Source organism: Ascaphus truei, chromosome 3, assembly GCF_040206685.1.
Source record: "Ascaphus truei isolate aAscTru1 chromosome 3, aAscTru1.hap1, whole genome shotgun sequence".
Lineage (NCBI taxonomy): Eukaryota > Metazoa > Chordata > Amphibia > Anura > Ascaphidae > Ascaphus > Ascaphus truei.
Genome location: NC_134485.1, coordinates 244,318,120 through 244,337,106, shown reverse-complemented (window position 1 = coordinate 244,337,106; position 18,987 = coordinate 244,318,120). Strand labels below are relative to the sequence as shown.

Here is an 18,987-nt window from a genome sequence, read left to right as displayed (position 1 = left end):
CACTATTCTCCCAATGGAACTAAAAGTGCTTCACAATTACAAAAGGATTTTTTACAAACACAATCTAGTTGCCCCATGGGCAATGCCTTAGTAGCCACCAAGGTAGCCAAAGGGGTAGGTAGTGTATTTTCTTTGGTATATTAATCCACTTGATGCCTGTGGCATACCTTGGTAGCCACAGGCATCAAAGTGTTAATGTTATTTCTACTATAGGGCTCTGTAATAATAAATATTACTGAAGCCTATGATAGAAATATTAATAGTGCAATGGCAATGCGGTAATAAACGCGTTATTAATGGTTGTGCTAATTCCTACATCGTGAATTGGGGTAAAATATCGCACCAAGTAAATTATTTCTAACATTTTGAAGACTTCCATCATAAAATTGCGGTAATAAGATGTGCTTTGGTTTTTTGCAGAGTGCTAAATTAACTTGATATATCCGGGGCATTGAGTGTTTTATCTGTGGGATTCAATACAATGTCCACTCCACTACCAATAGTCTTAGTAGCATTGAGTGACTGACTGAATGAATTGAGTAATTCAGTAAGGACAACAACAATTAAAACATCTCGTCAGAGAGGCTGACTGTCTGAGATAAAGTAAACGTAACTACGTTTTGCGACTGCATAATCAGTCATCACAGACTGACTTGCCACGGAGTCTGTCAGTGGCTTGTGTATTGTTATGCATCCCTCCCACCGCCACAACATCTACCACCACCAGTTCCACACCACACCACCACCACCACAATCATTATCTTATTGCCAAAACAGGCAAATATGGCATCATGAATGAATGATATTAGTAGCTGATGTCAGACTCCTATATAATATGATTTCAACAAGAAAAAAATATATACTACTGACCCCCAAACATTATTGGAGAGCGAGTGGTCATTAATACTCGCAGCCAGGTCATATAATTCTTCTTCATAATTAATGATAACGTAAAATCATGTTTTTCTGCATGACTTACAATCTAACATAGATTGAACTTGTTGGGTTTTCTCTTCTTCTTTGGTTTTTAACATAATCAATGACTAATAGTACTACTACAAGTTATAGTTATTAAATACTAGCTGAGAGCCCCGGCGTTGCCCGGGATGTTTGTGGTGTGGGTGTGGCATTTGGGTGAGGAGTGGTCAACGCGGCCCATGTGCGGTGGTAGTGCTGCTGTGGCTGTACTGATGGTGATTGTATCGGTGTGCTGATTTTGGAGGGTTTGGTGCTGATGTGGGGGTGCGGATGTGGGGGTGCGGATGTGGGTGTGCCGATGGGGGAGGTGCAAAGGTGCCGATGTGTGGGTGCTGATGGTGTTGATGGGGGCTGGGAATGGCGGGGAGCCGAGAATGCCAGTGTGCTGGGGGGGCATGGGATAGCGGTGTGCTGATGTGGTTTTGCTGGGGATAGTGTGTGTGTGTATACGTGTGTGTGTATACACACGTGTGTGTGTATACATGTTTGTGTGTGTGTATACATTGTATGTGTGTGTGTGTGTATACATGTGTACGTGTGTGTGTGTGTACGTGTGTGTATACACATGTGTGTATAGACGTGTATACACATGTGTGTGTAGACATTGTGTGTATGTATATATTGTGTGTGTGTGTGTATACATGTGTACGTGTGTGTATACACATGTGTATACACATGTGTGTATACATAGTATGTGTGTGTGTGTGTACATGTGTGTGTGTGTACATTTGTGTGTGTATACATGTTTGTGTGTGTGTATACATGTTTGTGTGTGTGTACATTTGTGTGTGTATACATGTTTGTGTGTGTGTATACGTGTGTGTATACATGTGTGTGTATACACGTGTGTGTCTGTGTGTGTGTGTATACATGTGTGTGTGTATACATTATGTGTATGTATACGTGTGTGTGTATGTGTACATGTGCGTGTGTGTATGTCTCCATGTGTGTGTATACACATGTGTATATACACATGTGTATACACGTGTGTATACACGTGTGTATACACGTGTGTATACACGTGTGTATACACGTGTGTATACACGTGTGTATACATGTTTGTGTGTATACATAGTATGTGTGTGTGTGTGTATACATGTGTGTGTGTACATTTGTGTGTATACATGTTTGTGTGTGTATACACGTGTGTATGTGTGTGTGTGTGTGTGTGTGTGTATACATGTGTGTGTGTATACATGTGTGTGTGTATACATGTGTGTGTGTATACATTATGTGTATGTATACATGTGTGTGTGTGTGTGTACGTGTGTGTATGTGTACATGTGCGTGTATGTATGTCTCCATGTGTGTGTGTATGTCTCCATGTGTCTGTGTACGTGTACATGTGTGTGAGTATACGTGTACATGTGTGTGTGTGTACGTGTCTACGTGTACATGTGTGTGTGTGTCTACGTGTACATGTGTGTGTGTCTACGTGCGTGTGTATACGTGCGTGTGTGTCTACGTGTGTGTGTGTATACGTGTGTGTGCGTATACGTGTGTGTGTGTGTGTCTACGTGTGTGTGTGTCTACGTGTGTGTGTGTGTGTCTACGTGTGTGTGTGTGTCTACGTGTGTGTGTGTCTACGTGTGTGTGTGTCTACGTGTGTGTGTGTCTACGTGTGTGTGCGTGTGTCTACGTCTGTGTGTGTGTCTACGTGTGTGTGTGTACACGTGTGTCTACGTGTGTGTTTGTACGTGTGTGTGTTTGTACGTGTGTGTGTGTGTGTGTGTATACGTGTGTGTACGTGTGTGTGTGTGTAAACGTGTGTCTGTGTGTATACGTGTGTGTCTGTGTGTATACGTGTGTGTCTGTGTGTATACGTGTGTGTCTGTGTGTATAGGTGTGTGTGTGTGTGTATAGGTGTGTGTGTGTGTGTGTATAGGTGTGTGTCTGTGTGTATAGGTGTGTCTGTGTGTCTACGTGTGTCTACGTGTTTGTTTGTGTCTACGTGTGTCTGTGTGTCTACGTGTGCCTGTGTGTATACGTGTGTGTGTGTGTGTATACGTGTGTCTGTATAGGTGTGTGTGTGTGTGTGTGCGTGTGTGTCTGTCTACATGTGTGTGTGTGTCTACATGTGTGTGTGTGTCTACATGTGTGTGTCTGTGGACGTGTGTGTGTGCCTACATGTGTGTGTGTGCGTGTGTGTGTGTGTGTGTGTGCCTACATGTGTGTGTGTGCGCCTACATGTGTGTGTGTGTGTGGTCTCTGTGTGTGTGTGTGTCTCTGTGTATGTGTATGTGTATGTGTATGTATATATATATATATATATATATATATATATTGTGTGTGTGTGTGTATGGAGGGTTGAGGCTGGCAATGAAGGAATGGGGGGGTGTGGGGGGAGAGCTGCTTACCTTGCAGTCGCCAGCATGTTCCTCGAGGTGAGGCCTCCTGCAGGGCGGGAGCCCCCCCGCTGGCCTCCGGCTCGAGGTGAGGCCTCCTGCAGGGCGGGAGCCCCCCCGCTGGCCTCCGGCTCGAGGTGAGGCCTCCTGCAGGGCGGGAGCCCCCCCGCTGCCTCCGGCTCGAGGTGAGGCCTCCTGCAGGGCGGGAGCCCCCCCGGCTCGAGGTGAGGCCTCCTGCAGGGCGGGAGCCCCCCCGCTGCCTCCGGCTCGAGGTGAGGCCTCCTGCAGGGCGGGAGCCCCCCCGCTGCCCACCGGCTCGAGGTGAAGCCTCCTGCAGGGCGGGAGCCCCCCCGCTGCCCTCCGGCTCGAGGTGAGGCCTCCTGCAGGGCGGGAGCCCCCCCGCTGCCCCCCGGCTTGAGGTGAGGCCTCCTGCAGGGCGGGAGCCCCCCCGCTGCCCTCCGGCTCGAGGTGAGGCCTCCTGCAGGGCGGGAGCCCCCCCGCTGCCCTCCGGCTCGAGGTGAGGCGGCGGTGCCGAGGAGCGTTGCAGGCGGCGCCGGGTAGGCTGGTCTTTGCTGTGAGGGGGGTGGGAGAGGTGAGCCGGTGCCGAGGAGCGTGCGGCGAGGCCCGTGGGTATGCTGCCTCACCCATCCGGCCGCTCCCACGTGGATGTGAGGCGGGAGGCAGCGTGTTGTGGCCGCTCCCCCGCGTGTGTCCCGGGCGCTCGCTCCGCTCCCCCGCTGACTGTAGCGGCGCCGGGGTGTGAGCTTGGGGGGGGGGGTGTGTGAGCTTGGGGGGGGGGGGTGAGCTTGGGGGGGGGGTGAGGTGTGTGTGAGCTTGGGGGGGGGGGGTGTGTGTGTGTGTGTGTGTGTGTGTGTGTGTGTGTGTGTGTGTGTGTTTTTTTTTTTTTTTTTTTTTTTTTTTTTTGTGGACCTTTGGCCCGTCACTCCGCCTCAGGGGCGGGCCAAGGGGGTGGTGTGAGTGTGTGAGGCCAATGAGAGGTGTGCGGGGGCGGGCGGCCCATGGGACCAATGAGATTGCCGCTAGGGACACCGGACATCCAGCAGGCAGGCAGGCATGCAGGCAGGCAGGCAGGCAGGCAAACATACAGTGCTTTCACTAATATAGTATAAGATGTCTATGATTGAATGCCATTAAATGCAATTAGACATGTTGCATTTAATTTGAAACCGGGTATTTTTTAAATATAAATTTAATAGAACAAAAAATAAATAAAACTGAGGAGTGTAAGCTCAGTAACAGCAACATAGCAGAACAGCACAAACAGCAGTGTTAAAACCATGTCAGAGTAAGAGGCCATGTAGGAAGCAGCCGAAACAAATAGAAGGAGAATATGTTTGTTGGAGATGAGAATAATATGAAGGGATTGTGCAACATCCAACAAACCATCATGAAAAATCGCTAATGGTGCACCACAACACAACCCCAAACTTTAAAAATGGACAACCAGTGTTAGTAGCTAATACACATCTGTGTCATGGTGACTGTCAAATAATTCTGTGTTCTGTATAGTAGACCCCAACAGTAAAAGGACGAGGTCAAGGAATAAGAGTAAGAAAAAGTAGGCCTGAGGAATTGAATTGGGATTGAGCTAATTGCTTTCAAGGTGTGGTGGAGAGGACAAAGGATCTCTATCGCCACGTACTTGAAAAGTCACAACTACTGGGACAGAATCATCAGCTTGCATTGTGGTTGACCAACTCTCTTACAAAAAAGCAGAATTCCTCAGGGTGGTTCAGCCTCACATGCTTGCCGATGGCCTGTGTCCTCAAGTGCATCCCCCCTATTAACAACGTGCCCACAGCGCACACATTGCAGCCTCACACCATGCCAAGAAAACAGATACAATGCTTATTTTGTGGCACTGGACCCTGTCCCACTCTAAAGCCTACTTGTCTCTCTCCCTCACTCTCTGGCCTCGTTGTCTCTGGGGTGGTGAATGTGGGAAAGGAGGTTTCACAGGTGGGGAGATGGGTGGAGAAGTAAGAGAGTCACTTCTCAGAGCAGGGGTAGATCCTGTAGCCTGCCTGGGCCTTGTGTACAATCAAGGAGAAGGAGTGGGTGACCGCCTCCTTCTCTGGGTGGTGGCTCTTACACGATGATCCAGAGCAGGATCATCACGTCAGGAGACATGTAAGGATGCACAGGTTTGCTGATGCTGCCTCTCCCAGATGTCATAGTGGTTGGTTCGCATGTGTACTGCAGACCACTTGTCTCCAGGTATCCTCCATTTCTGCCCCTACACACTGCTGCACCGCAAAGCACGCAATGTACCACCACTTAGTCACTCACCAAGCTATGGCGGGGCAATTGGAAGTATTCCCAAATCATGGAGATGGCTCCACTGGGCTGATGACTATCACCCTATGATGCCTGCAAGCCTAGCTAGCCTGCAAGCCCATGAAGGCCAATATGGTCACTATCACCATGACCTCTTCAAGAGACACGTCTGCATTTCTCTATCTCACCTTCTCCAGGTCTCTATTCGCTAAGTTCATCAGAAGAGCCACCATCAACACTACCATCACTGTCACCCTCTCCAACTTTGACTGACGCACTGGGCTTACAACAGTTGCAACCTCCTCACTGCTTGAAGAGCTCCCTGCTACCCTACCCACGCCTCTTGCCTGTGGTTCCACCTCAAACTCCCACATCCCCTCCTGATAACGCTTCCTGTGACCAAGCTAAAGCAGCAAGAGCAGCAGTAGAGGTGCTGGGCGTAGAAGGCGAAGATGGTGCAGCTGAAACCAGATCCCGGGACACTGATTTAAAACCCATCATGACGGACCACAACAGGATAGAACTGGGCCCTGTTCTAGCAACCCCAACACCAGCCTAACCTGTTGGGCCTGGGCACAGGAATTATCAGTCTCTGTCAGTATAAAGGACGAATCACCTGAGTTCAATGACAAAGGAAATGGCTGCAAGCAAAAGTGGCCCTGACAAAAACTCATTCTCCAACAAATAAGCAATAGCCTACCAATCCTCCATCCTACCTGCTTCCTCTAAGACAGAGCTACTTCCCAGCACAACCTGTTCCTCTGACACAGACTGAACAGCCGTAGGAGCAGCAGGTACCTGAGGCATGCTCTCAACCGGGGTTGCAGCAACCACCGTACTACGCTACTCCTATGGCTGATACCAGAGGGAAAATCCACTAGTACGCCGAACGTTGCCGTTGCTCTTCCCGCCCTCACTGCCAACTGAGCCTTATGGAGGAACAATTACTCCTCAGTCTCACAGGAGGGGTCAGGTCAGAGCCCATCCTGCCCTGGCAGCCACCACTCATAATAAAAAATAAAACATTTAAAACAAAATATAAATAAACAAAATCAACCCCTCTCTTTAATTTCTTGACATTGTTGTTATCTTTCTCTTTTTTTTTTATATCTCTGTCTCTATATCTCTACTACTAAATTATTTTTCGTTAATCTCTTTCTTTCTCTCCGTTACCCATCACACCCAGTCCCACTTCTCCCTTCCCTCACCAGAAAGTGTCACAACCAAGCAGGACGTGGGAGTGGAAATATAAATGCTTTAGTTTTCCGTCTCCACGTAATTCATGGAACAGATTCCGGTGGATTTTGGCCACGGATGCCGCAGAAGCCGCCATACCGGAGCCTGCCTGTGCATTTCGCTAGGATTTAAGAGGACATCACCCGACTCCGGATTTCATTGTATAGATTGGATTCTGTCAGATTTGCCTATCTCTAGTCATCAGCTCCTGCAGCAAACTGACTGTAGGTGCCTTGTATCCATAGCAGAAATTGTGATTAAGGAATACCTGCATGTGGACCATATACTGTAGTAATATCTGGCACTCACCTGAGCTGTCATCAGCAAGATTCTCTACTTCTCTTAGTTTGGAATCCATCTTCGCTGTGATCCTAATGTGAATTGACCTAAAAACATAATAAAGGAAAAACTGAACAAACCATCAACGTATTGCAATGTTAAGATAATATTTATATGCAGAATGAATAACAGGTCATGGGGCGTTGCTTTCATCATATACAGTATCTCTAGTACTTCAATTAATTATTTTACTAAATAGTTGGAAGAGATTTCTTCCCAGTTATTGTAGATCTAGTTTCTAACAAGTTATTTTCACAGCTCGTGGAAGTTATTTAAACAAAGTTTTCTATCTGCAAAATCAAAGTCATATTGGTTTAAAAAAAAAAAAAAAAACAGCACCAGATTAAAACACAACAAGATCTCACTTCTTTCTTTTTTTAGCAGATTTTTCTTGGATAATTTTGAGATATTTTCAGGAGACTTTGATCACCACCATTTATTTTACTTTTATTTCAAATGTTAAAATATGTATATATAACCAGTGAAATAAAGCTATAAGACATGGCACAGGCTAAGTTTATGTCCCATGATAAAATTACTTCTGCTCACATACTTTGGAGAGCTCTGGGTAAAAGTGAAAACATAGCTATGTAATGAGAATGGAATTCTTGATCAGACCATATGATTTCTTCACATCTTAATTACATTACAATAGGTAGGCCCTTTTTCCATGAATGCGCTCTTTATACTGTGAGTAAGGCAGCTCTGTGAATACCAACAACGTTTTATTACTGCCAAACAAAATTCCATGTACACTGTGTGTGCTGGCTTTTGATTTCCTAATTAGCCAATAGTGTTTACAGTTTTTTGTGCTGATTCCACTGATGCATCTGTGGAAAAGCAAGTTCAAGCTGCCGTTAAAAAAAAAAAAAGTTAATTTTTCCCCCCATTCAATACAGATGCAGCAGTCATAATTTTACGAAATCACGTGGTGTATACCTCGGAATACCCATGTCATGGCGCTGGATTACTTCCAACCGTACCGCCTTAAGACGTGAGTGCAGAAAATGGCATTTCAGTGTTGCACAGTACTGTACACATTACAATTCATTCATTGCATTGCATATAATTGCACACAATCCATAAAATTCAAACAAAGCAACAGCGATAAACGCGCGTGCCTTGGGTGATTGGCTGCGTTCATGCCGCGTGGAGTACAGCAGCGCACACGAAAACGGCGCCGTGATGCCTTAAAATAACGGCCACTGCATCTGTATGTGCAATAATCTGTGTGGAAGATCATGTGACCAGGCAGGCACTAGATACAGTTGGTGCACTGCTAGAGAGAGGGCAAAAGGTGCCAGAGCCTGTCTCAGAAGAGGAAGGGGATGTGACTTTGTAAATGGTTGCTATAGAAATGCAACAAATATTTTCTCATAGTACAGAACTGATTTATTAACAAAAACACACATGTAGGATATTGCTTGAACTGCAGCTATAAGATACAGTACTAACGAGTGTTCTTGTTTAATCATTATAACTATTACAATCAAAATAGATGAAGATTGGTAAGATTCATAAACCTGTCAAGGAAAATAAAACCAAAGCAACTGACAGGCTTTTATAAACTGGCAAACATTTTGGTAAGACTGTTTTTAGAACTATAATGATTGTGTGTGCGACCTATGACAGACTGACGAGAATTGAGAAGATGGAAAGAGACTGTGGCCTGTACGTAAGGTATAGGCCAGAAAGAGGGCCCACCCAAGGGGAGAGATTAGGGAGCACGGAAGGGTGGAGGACACTTATTTTAAAGCACCAATCAGAATTGCAGGACATAGGGAAATATACTAGGTTTTCTTCCAACTAATGTTTTTAAGTAACAGAAAGAATACGTTGCATGTTTTTCGTGTCGGCTATCGTGGCCTATTTTTTATGAGCGGAACCCCCGTCCCACAAATATAGTTTTTATGTATTTCCTTGGAGCGATTCTGCTGTTTGGAACTGTTCTTTTAAAGGAGCAATCCATGCAATATTCTACATGTGGTTTTTTTTTTTTAAATAAATCAGTTCTGTAGTATTAGATAATACTTACTACATTCTTTTTCTTTTTATTCAACTCTTAAGGCCATTTTCAATGTGTTTTAATATACTGAGCATCCTTTGATTTCTATATCAAGTTTTAACCCATTTCTCCAGCAGTGTAAGATCTTTGCAACACTTTCCTATTTGTGATCATGTTGCCAATATTCCCAGCAGATTGAGCTGTAAACTGAAACAATAGATAATGGTACCTCAGTAATATAAGGATACATTGTAGCTGCTGAGTTACACTGAATGAAGGATTGATTTAAACTGAAAGGCAGCCATTTAGTGAACAAAGGGAAGCAGGGTCTTTGCTGAACAATGACGGGAGAACAAATCGAACAGCAGCTTAGCTAATTAGTTTTTAATAAAGGTAACCAACACCTATATATATGTTATATTATATATTTTTTTTTTAAGTGCCGCTTGGATTGCCATTTACTAATTGTTACCATGTAGAATGCACCCACACATGAAATCCAGCACAGCAATATTATTTTGTCAGCAGTTTTTCGTCTGGACCAATGTGGACCAATATATCCACCTGACAATCCTTCTTCACTTGAAAATGTTGATAAATCACAACATAATAACACCCAGACTTGGAATTCTCATTATCAATACAGTAGAGGGGAGAGATTGTAACAAGAAGAGGGCGTTCCTGATAGAAATTATTCCGTTTATAGAATATCCTTGTAGAACAGTTAGAAGAGATAAAAAAAAAAACGTATACAGGCAGTCCTCGGTTATCCAACACCATGCGTTACTCAAAATGGCGTTGGATAGCGAAACGTTGTAAAGCGAAACACGTTTTCCCATAGGAACACTGTTTAAATGAAAGGTTCCGTTCCGGAAGGCATTTTTAATGCTAAAATACACAAAATATTTTATGCAGACAATAAGATATGCAGCATATACACATACATTATATATATATATATATATATAATATATAGTATAATATACTATATGATATAAAAATATAATATATTATATAGTATAATATAGTATACTATATATATTATATACACACAAACAACTTTGCATAGCGTCGTAAGAGTGTTGGATAAGCCGTTTTGGCGTTGTAAAAATGAACATAGGTATGCATTGCATAGTGTTGGATAAGCCATTCGTTGTAAAACGAGGACTGCCTGTAGTACTCATTTGTTAAGGAAAAATAACCATACATTTTCATCCAGCAGAAAATGGGCAATCTATTATAATCATGCAGTCTCAATAAGCGACATATAGTCAAGTAACTATAATGCGAATGCACTAGGCCAGGTAGCACCGCTGTCATTTATTTTATTTGTTTATTGATTTTAGATATTGTTAGTAACTTTGCTACAGTACTACAATAGTATTTTACAAAAAGATGTGTGATGATACCCCAAATGCCCTTTTGCTATATAAGAAGTACAGAGGCTTTCTGACAATACACCTGTAATTGTCAATGTAGGCATATGTAAATTATTTACAGTATTCTCCTTGCAAGTTGGGAGTGGTTATTGGAATAGTTAAGGAGGACTTACCACATGGCCAAATTATAACAGGATTGTATTGTATGTCTTTATTTATATAGCGCCATTAATGTACATAGCGCTTCACAGTGGTAATACATGTGGTAATCAAATAAATAACAGATAGTATAAGTCAGCGGTGCGCAATCTGTGGGGCGCGACCCCCAGGGGGGGCGCGAGACTGCCGACGGGGGGCGCGGGGTTTACAGAGGCCCCGCGCGCTTCCCGAAGGCACTTAAATTAAGTGCCGGGGGAGCTGCAGGGCCTCTGTAAACCATACTTACCCGTGGCTCCTGCGGCTTCCTCCCGGCGTCGCCATGGCAACGCGGCGTCAAAATGACGCTGCGAGGTCATGTGACGTCACGTTGCTATGGCAACGTGACGTCATTACGCCGGAGCGCGGGTAAGTTGGGGTTGGGGGGGGCGCGGGAGCGAGGGGACAGCCGTAAGGGGGGCGCAGGGAAAAAAGTTTGCGCCCCCCTGGTATAAGTAACAGGTCATGGGAATAAGTGCTACAGGCATAAAAGTAACATTAAGGAAGGGGAGTCCCTGCTCCGAGGAGCTTACAGTCTAATTGGTAGGTAGGGAGAACGTACAGAGACAGTAGGAGGGAGTTCAGGATATCTTACATGCTGTTTCCTTTATTCTTTGCCTCTTAGGGTCATAAAAATCCACACTGTTTGATTTACCATCAAACGAATCTGACTACCAATCATCTGCAAATATACGCCACTTGAATAACAAGTTACTTTTATTTGCAGTAGCCACAAGCAAACACTAAATATTGTTGCTGCATTTCTAGATGCATTATCCAGAAGTTTCCTTTCCTTCTTGTTTCACCTCCAATATGTATTTTTCTTACACAAAGTAAGAAGTTAAGACATTTCTTACAAATGCCCATAGATTGGTTACAGTGTAAACAGAAAAGCATAGTACAAGGGTACGTTATATTTGGAAACATTAACTTGGATGTGTTTTGAATAGATGGACTCCCTCCCTTCCTCCAGCTTGTCATAACGTATATAAAAAACACACTATTAACACTGCATGTGTATCTAGCACTTTAATGGCTTGTGTTTGTGTTTGCGATTTTATTGTATCTACTGTTAAATGCTCTACCTATGTTCTGCATACCTTCTACGTGCAATGTAGGAGTGACATGAAAAATAAATAATAATAGTATTAAGAATTGTACTATGTGCTGTAACACTTAAACAGGTTATGAAACTATCTAACTGACCTACTGTACAACAAGCACATTTCCCTGTTAAAGTTGAGTCTCACCTGCTTTCCTGAGATCTATGGACAGCTTAAAGACGGCTTAACTGCAGAGTACAAACGATGCTAAGGGTCCAGCAATGCCCATTGTGTGGCTGTAATAGAATCGGCTGCTCTGGGATAGATATTCCTATCTAATTACATCAGTGTGCGTCAATTAAAAAATATTTGCAACAAAAAAAAAACTGTCCTTGAATGAGATGAGAGTTAAATTACTAGAAACAAAAGGAAAAGTACAATGTGTTCATAAATTAGGTTATTTATTTAAGCATGAGAGCACATTTCTTTGTGTCCCAGGTCATGTTCCTACTGAAAATGAATGTTAGGAAATGGATTTTAGAGTGTAGATATGCAGAAGTGCTGTAAGAGTAATAATAATAATAACTATTTCATATAGTGCTTTTCTCCCTGTAACACTCTGTACAATATATGCAACACACTCACTGCTCCCCCCCCCCCCCCCCAGGGTAGCCGACAGGGGGGGAGTGCCAGGCCACTGTCCCAGGCCAGGCAGCTGCAGGAGGCCTGGCCGGCTGGTGCTGGAGTTAGGACGGCCAGCGGTTGGGTCCAGCATTCGTGTCCGGCTGCTGGGGCCCAGCTCTCGCTCTACTTCCGTGCAGCAGGCCTGGCCTCCGCTGTAAGCCCCACCCCCACATCAGACATTGGGCTCAACGTCTGGATCTGCCCAGCACCGGAGGCCTCCCCCCAAAGTAAGGGGAGGGGCGGGGGTGTTTGGGAATGTGTGTTAGGCTGAGTTCATGGTGTGGGCGACCGCGTGGGGCAAGAACAGATTGCCTTAAGGCATTGATCATGCCCATATACCACATGGGTGAGGAAGGAGGGGGCACGCGTTGCACATGAAATCAGTCGAAACGAATTTCTTGGCACAACACAAAGGTCACGTGAGCGGTTCGCCCAATGAGGGCAAACCAGCTCCGTGACGCCCCCAGGGCCCGTCCACCATAAACAGGGAAAGCACCCGCTTCATGCGGGTGACTTCATAGCCTCCGCACGCCTCTGCGCGGGCAAAGGTACCATGGCCCAGGCCTTATTGTGTTGGAGACACGGTGATTGAGAGGTGGGCGAGAGGTGGGAGCGTGAGAGGGACAGAGATGTGGGAGCATGAGAGGGACAGGGAGGTGGGAGCGTGAGAGGGACAGAGATGTGGGAGCATGAGAGGGACAGAGATGTGGGAGCATGAGCGGGACAGAGAGGTGGGAGCATGAGCGGGACAGAGGTGGGAGCATGAGAGGGACAGAGGTGGGAGCATGAGAGGGACAGAGAGGTGGGAGCATGAGAGGGACAGAGAGGTGAGGGCATGAGCGGGACAGAGAGGTGGGAGCATGAGCGGGACAGAGAGGTGGGAGCATGAGAGGGACAGAGAGGTGGGAGCATGAGAGGGACAGAGAGGTGGGAGCATGAGCGGGACAGAGAGGTGGGAGCATGAGCAGGACAGAGAGGTGGGGGCATGAGCGGGACAGAGAGGTGGGGGCATGAGCGGGACAGAGAGGTGGGAGCATGAGCGGGACAGAGGGGTGGGAGCATGAGAGGGACAGAGAGGTGGGAGCATGAGCGGGACAGAGAGGTGGGAGCATGAGCGGGACAGAGAGGTGGGAGCATGAGCGGGACAGAGAGGTGGGAGCATGAGCGGGACAGAGAGGTGGGAGCATGAGAGGGACAGAGAGGTGGGAGCATGAGCGGGACAGAGAGGTGGGAGCATGAGCGGGACAGAGAGGTGGGGGCATGAGCGGGACAGAGAGGTGGGGGCATGAGCGGGACAGAGGGGTGGGAGCATGAGAGGGACAGAGAGGTGGGAGCATGAGCGGGACAGAGAGGTGGGAGCATGAGCGGGACAGAGAGGTGGGAGCAGGAGAGGGACAGAGAGGTGGGGGCATGAGCGGGACAGAGAGGTGGGGGCATGAGCGGGACAGAGGGGTGGGAGCATGAGAGGGACAGAGAGGTGGGAGCATGAGCGGGACAGAGAGGTGGGAGCATGAGCGGGACAGAGAGGTGGGAGCAGGAGAGGGACAGAGAGGTGGGGGCATGAGCGGGACAGAGAGGTGGGAGCATGAGCGGGACAGAGAGGTGGGAGCATGAGAGGGACAGGGAGGTGGGAGCGTGAGAGGGACAGGGAGGTGGGAGCGTGAGAAGGACAGAGGGGTGGGAGCATGAGCGGGACAGAGGTGGGAGCGTGAGCGGGACAGAGAGGTGGGAGCATGAGCGGGACAGAGGTGGGAGCATGAGAGGGACAGAGGTGGGAGCATGAGAGGGACAGAGAGGTGGGAGCATGAGAGGGACAGAGAGGTGAGGGCATGAGCGGGACAGAGAGGTGGGAGCATGAGCGGGACAGAGAGGTGGGAGCATGAGAGGGACAGAGAGGTGGGAGCATGAGAGGGACAGAGAGGTGGGAGCATGAGCGGGACAGAGAGGTGGGAGCATGAGCGGGACAGAGAGGTGGGGGCATGAGCGGGACAGAGAGGTGGGGGCATGAGCGGGACAGAGAGGTGGGGGCATGAGCGGGACAGAGGGGTGGGAGCATGAGAGGGACAGAGGTGGGAGCATGAGCGGGACAGAGAGGTGGGAGCATGAGCGGGACAGAGAGGTGGGAGCATGAGCGGGACAGAGAGGTGGGAGCATGAGAGGGACAGAGAGGTGGGAGCATGAGAGGGACAGAGAGGTGGGAGCATGAGCGGGACAGAGAGGTGGGAGCATGAGCGGGACAGAGAGGTGGGGGCATGAGCGGGACAGAGAGGTGGGGGCATGAGCGGGACAGAGGGGTGGGAGCATGAGAGGGACAGAGAGGTGGGAGCATGAGCGGGACAGAGAGGTGGGAGCATGAGCGGGACAGAGAGGGACAGAGAGGTGGGGGCATGAGCGGGACAGAGAGGTGGGAGCATGAGCGGGACAGAGGTGGGAGCATGAGAGGGACAGGGAGGTGGGAGCGTGAGAGGGACAGGGAGGTGGGAGCATGAGAAGGACAGAGGGGTGGGAGCATGAGCGGGACAGAGGTGGGAGCGTGAGCGGGACAGAGAGGTGGGAGCATGAGCGGGACAGAGAGGTGGGAGCAGGAGAGGGACAGAGAGGTGGGAGCATGAGCGGGACAGAGAGGTGGGAGCATGAGAAGGACAGAGAGGTGGGAGCATGAGCAGGACAGAGAGGTGGGGGCACGAGAGGGACAGGGAGGTGGGAGCGTGAGAGGGACAGGGAGGTGGGAGCAGGAGAGGGACAGAGAGGTGGGAGCATGAGCGGGACAGAGAGGTGGGAGCATGAGCGGGACAGAGAGGTGGGAGCATGAGCGGGACAGAGAGGTGGGAGCATGAGCGGGACAGAGAGGTGGGAGCATGAGAGGGACAGAGAGGTGGGGGCATGAGCGGGACAGAGAGGTGGGGGCACGAGAGGGACAGGGAGGTGGGAGCACAAGAGGGACAGAGAGGTGGGAGCATGAGCGGGACAGAGGTGAGGGCATGAGCGGGACAGAGAGGTGGGAGCATGAGCGGGACAGAGAGGTGGGAGCATGAGCGGGACAGAGAGGTGGGAGCGTGAGCAGGACAGAGAGGTGGGAGCATGAGAGGGACAGAGATGTGGGAGCATGAGCGGGACAGAGAGGTGGGAGCATGAGCGGGACAGAGGTCGGAGCATGAGAGGGACAGAGAGGTGGGAGCATGAGCGGGACAGAGGGGTGGGAGCATGAGAGGGACAGAGAGGTGGGAGCATGAGCGGGACAGAGAGGTGGGAGCATGAGCGGGACAGAGAGGTGGGGGCATGAGCGGGACAGAGAGGTGGGGGCATGAGCGGGACAGAGAGGTGGGGGCATGAGCGGGACAGAGGGGTGGGAGCATGAGAGGGACAGAGAGGTGGGAGCATGAGCGGGACAGAGAGGTGGGAGCATGAGCGGGACAGAGAGGTGGGAGCATGAGCGGGACAGAGAGGTGGGAGCATGAGAGGGACAGAGAGGTGGGAGCATGAGAGGGACAGAGAGGTGGGAGCATGAGCGGGACAGAGAGGTGGGAGCATGAGCGGGACAGAGAGGTGGGGGCATGAGCGGGACAGAGAGGTGGGGGCATGAGCGGGACAGAGGGGTGGGAGCATGAGAGGGACAGAGAGGTGGGAGCATGAGCGGGACAGAGAGGTGGGAGCATGAGCGGGACAGAGAGGTGGGAGCAGGAGAGGGACAGAGAGGTGGGGGCATGAGCGGGACAGAGAGGTGGGAGCATGAGCGGGACAGAGAGGTGGGAGCATGAGAGGGACAGGGAGGTGGGAGCGTGAGAGGGACAGGGAGGTGGGAGCATGAGAAGGACAGAGGGGTGGGAGCATGAGCGGGACAGAGGTGGGAGCGTGAGCGGGACAGAGAGGTGGGAGCATGAGCGGGACAGAGAGGTGGGAGCAGGAGAGGGACAGAGAGGTGGGAGCATGAGAAGGACAGAGAGGTGGGAGCATGAGAAGGACAGAGAGGTGGGAGCATGAGCAGGACAGAGAGGTGGGGGCACGAGAGGGACAGGGAGGTGGGAGCGTGAGAGGGACAGGGAGGTGGGAGCAGGAGAGGGACAGAGAGGTGGGAGCATGAGCGGGACAGAGAGGTGGGAGCATGAGCGGGACAGAGAGGTGGGAGCATGAGCGGGACAGAGAGGTGGGAGCATGAGCGGGACAGAGAGGTGGGGGCATGAGCGGGACAGAGAGGTGGGGGCACGAGAGGGACAGGGAGGTGGGAGCACAAGAGGGACAGAGAGGTGGGAGCATGAGCGGGACAGAGGTGAGGGCATGAGCGGGACAGAGAGGTGGGAGCATGAGCGGGACAGAGAGGTGGGAGCATGAGCGGGACAGAGAGGTGGGAGCGTGAGCAGGACAGAGAGGTGGGAGCATGAGAGGGACAGAGATGTGGGAGCATGAGCGGGACAGAGAGGTGGGAGCATGAGCGGGACAGAGGTGGGAGCATGAGAGGGACAGAGGTGGGAGCATGAGAGGGACAGAGGTGGGAGCATGAGAGGGACAGAGAGGTGAGGGCATGAGCGGGACAGAGAGGTGGGAGCATGAGCGGGACAGAGAGGTGGGAGCATGAGAGGGACAGAGAGGTGGGAGCATGAGCGGGACAGAGGGGTGGGAGCATGAGAGGGACAGAGAGGTGGGAGCATGAGCGGGACAGAGAGGTGGGAGCATGAGCGGGACAGAGAGGTGGGAGCATGAGCGGGACAGAGAGGTGGGAGCATGAGAGGGACAGAGAGGTGGGAGCATGAGAGGGACAGAGAGGTGGGAGCATGAGCGGGACAGAGAGGTGGGAGCATGAGCAGGACAGAGAGGTGGGGGCATGAGCGGGACAGAGAGGTGGGGGCATGAGCGGGACAGAGGGGTGGGGGCATGAGAGGGACAGAGAGGTGGGAGCATGAGCGGGACAGAGAGGTGGGAGCATGAGCGGGACAGAGAGGTGGGAGCATGAGCGGGACAGAGAGGTGGGAGCATGAGAGGGACAGGGAGGTGGGAGCGTGAGAGGGACAGAGAGGTGGGAGCATGAGAAGGACAGAGGGGTGGGAGCATGAGCGGGACAGAGGTGGGAGCGTGAGCGGGACAGAGAGGTGGGAGCATGAGCGGGACAGAGAGGTGGGAGCAGGAGAGGGACAGAGAGGTGGGAGCATGAGCGGGACAGAGAGGTGGGAGCATGAGAAGGACAGAGAGGTGGGAGCATGAACAGGACAGAGAGGTGGGGGCACGAGAGGGACAGGGAGGTGGGAGCGTGAGAGGGACAGGGAGGTGGGAGCAGGAGAGGGACAGAGAGGTGGGAGCATGAGCGGGACAGAGAGGTGGGAGCATGAGCGGGACAGAGAGGTGGGAGCATGAGAAGGACAGAGAGGTGGGAGCATGAGCGGGACAGAGAGGTGGGAGCATGAGAGGGACAGAGAGGTGGGGGCATGAGCGGGACAGAGAGGTGGGGGCACGAGAGGGACAGGTAGGTGGGAGCACAAGAGGGACAGAGAGGTGGGAGCATGAGCGGGACAGAGGTGAGGGCATGAGCGGGACAGAGAGGTGGGAGCATGAGCGGGACAGAGAGGTGGGAGCATGAGCGGGACAGAGAGGTGGGAGCGTGAGCAGGACAGAGAGGTGGGAACATGAGAGGGACAGGGAGGTGGGAGCGTGAGAGGGACAGGGAGGTGGGAGCAGGAGAGGGACAGGGAGGTGGGAGCATGAGCGGGACAGAGAGGTGGGAGCGTGAGCGGGACAGAGGTGGGAGCGTGAGAGGGACAGAGAGGTGGGAGCATGAGCGGGACAGAGAGGTGGGAGCATGAGCGGGACAGAGAGGTGGGAGCATGAGCGGGACAGAGAGGTGGGAGCATGAGCGGGACAGAGAGGTGGGAGCATGAGAGGGACAGAGAGGTGGGAGCATGAGCGGGACAGAGAGGTGGGAGCATGAGCGGGACAGAGAGGTGGGAGCATGAGCGGGACAGAGAGGTGGGAGCATGAGCGGGACAGAGAGGTGGGAGCATGAGCGGGACAGAGAGGTGGGAGCATGAGCGGGACAGAGAGGTGGGAGCATGAGCGGGACAGAGAGGTGGGAGCATGAGCGGGACAGAGAGGTGGGAGCATGAGCGGGACAGAGAGGTGGGAGCATGAGCGGGACAGAGAGGTGGGAGCATGAGCGGGACAGAGAGGTGGGAGCGTGAGCGGGACAGAGAGGTGGGAGCGTGAGCGGGAGAGAGAGGTGGGAGCGTGAGCGGGAGAGAGAGGTGGGAGCGTGAGCGGGACAGAGAGGTGGGAGCGTGAGCGGGACAGAGAGGTGGGAGCATGAGCGGGACAGGGAGGTGGGAGCGTGAGCGGGACAGGGAGGTGGGAGCGTGAGCGGGACAGGGAGGTGGGAGCATGAGCGGGACAGAGAGGTGGGAGCGTGAGAGGGACAGAGAGGTGGGAGCGTGAGAGGGACAGAGAGGTGGGAGCGTGAGAGGGACAGAGAGGTGGGAGCGTGAGAGGGACAGAGAGGTGGG

At 50.8% G+C, this 18,987-nt stretch overlaps 1 protein-coding gene across 5 annotated transcripts in view; it reads right to left on the bottom strand.

Moving 5' to 3' along the window:
- Window positions 1–18,987, bottom strand: part of CRACDL (CRACD like) — a 161,618-nt gene that overhangs the window by 81,309 nt on the left and 61,322 nt on the right. For all 5 annotated transcript variants that reach the window (XM_075590507.1, XM_075590505.1, XM_075590510.1 and 2 more), the window contains one exon: window positions 7,167–7,243. In XM_075590507.1, coding sequence (XP_075446622.1) covers window positions 7,167–7,215 — 49 coding nt within the window. In that variant the 5' untranslated portion in view covers window positions 7,216–7,243. The remainder of the gene's footprint in view (window positions 1–7,166; window positions 7,244–18,987) is intronic.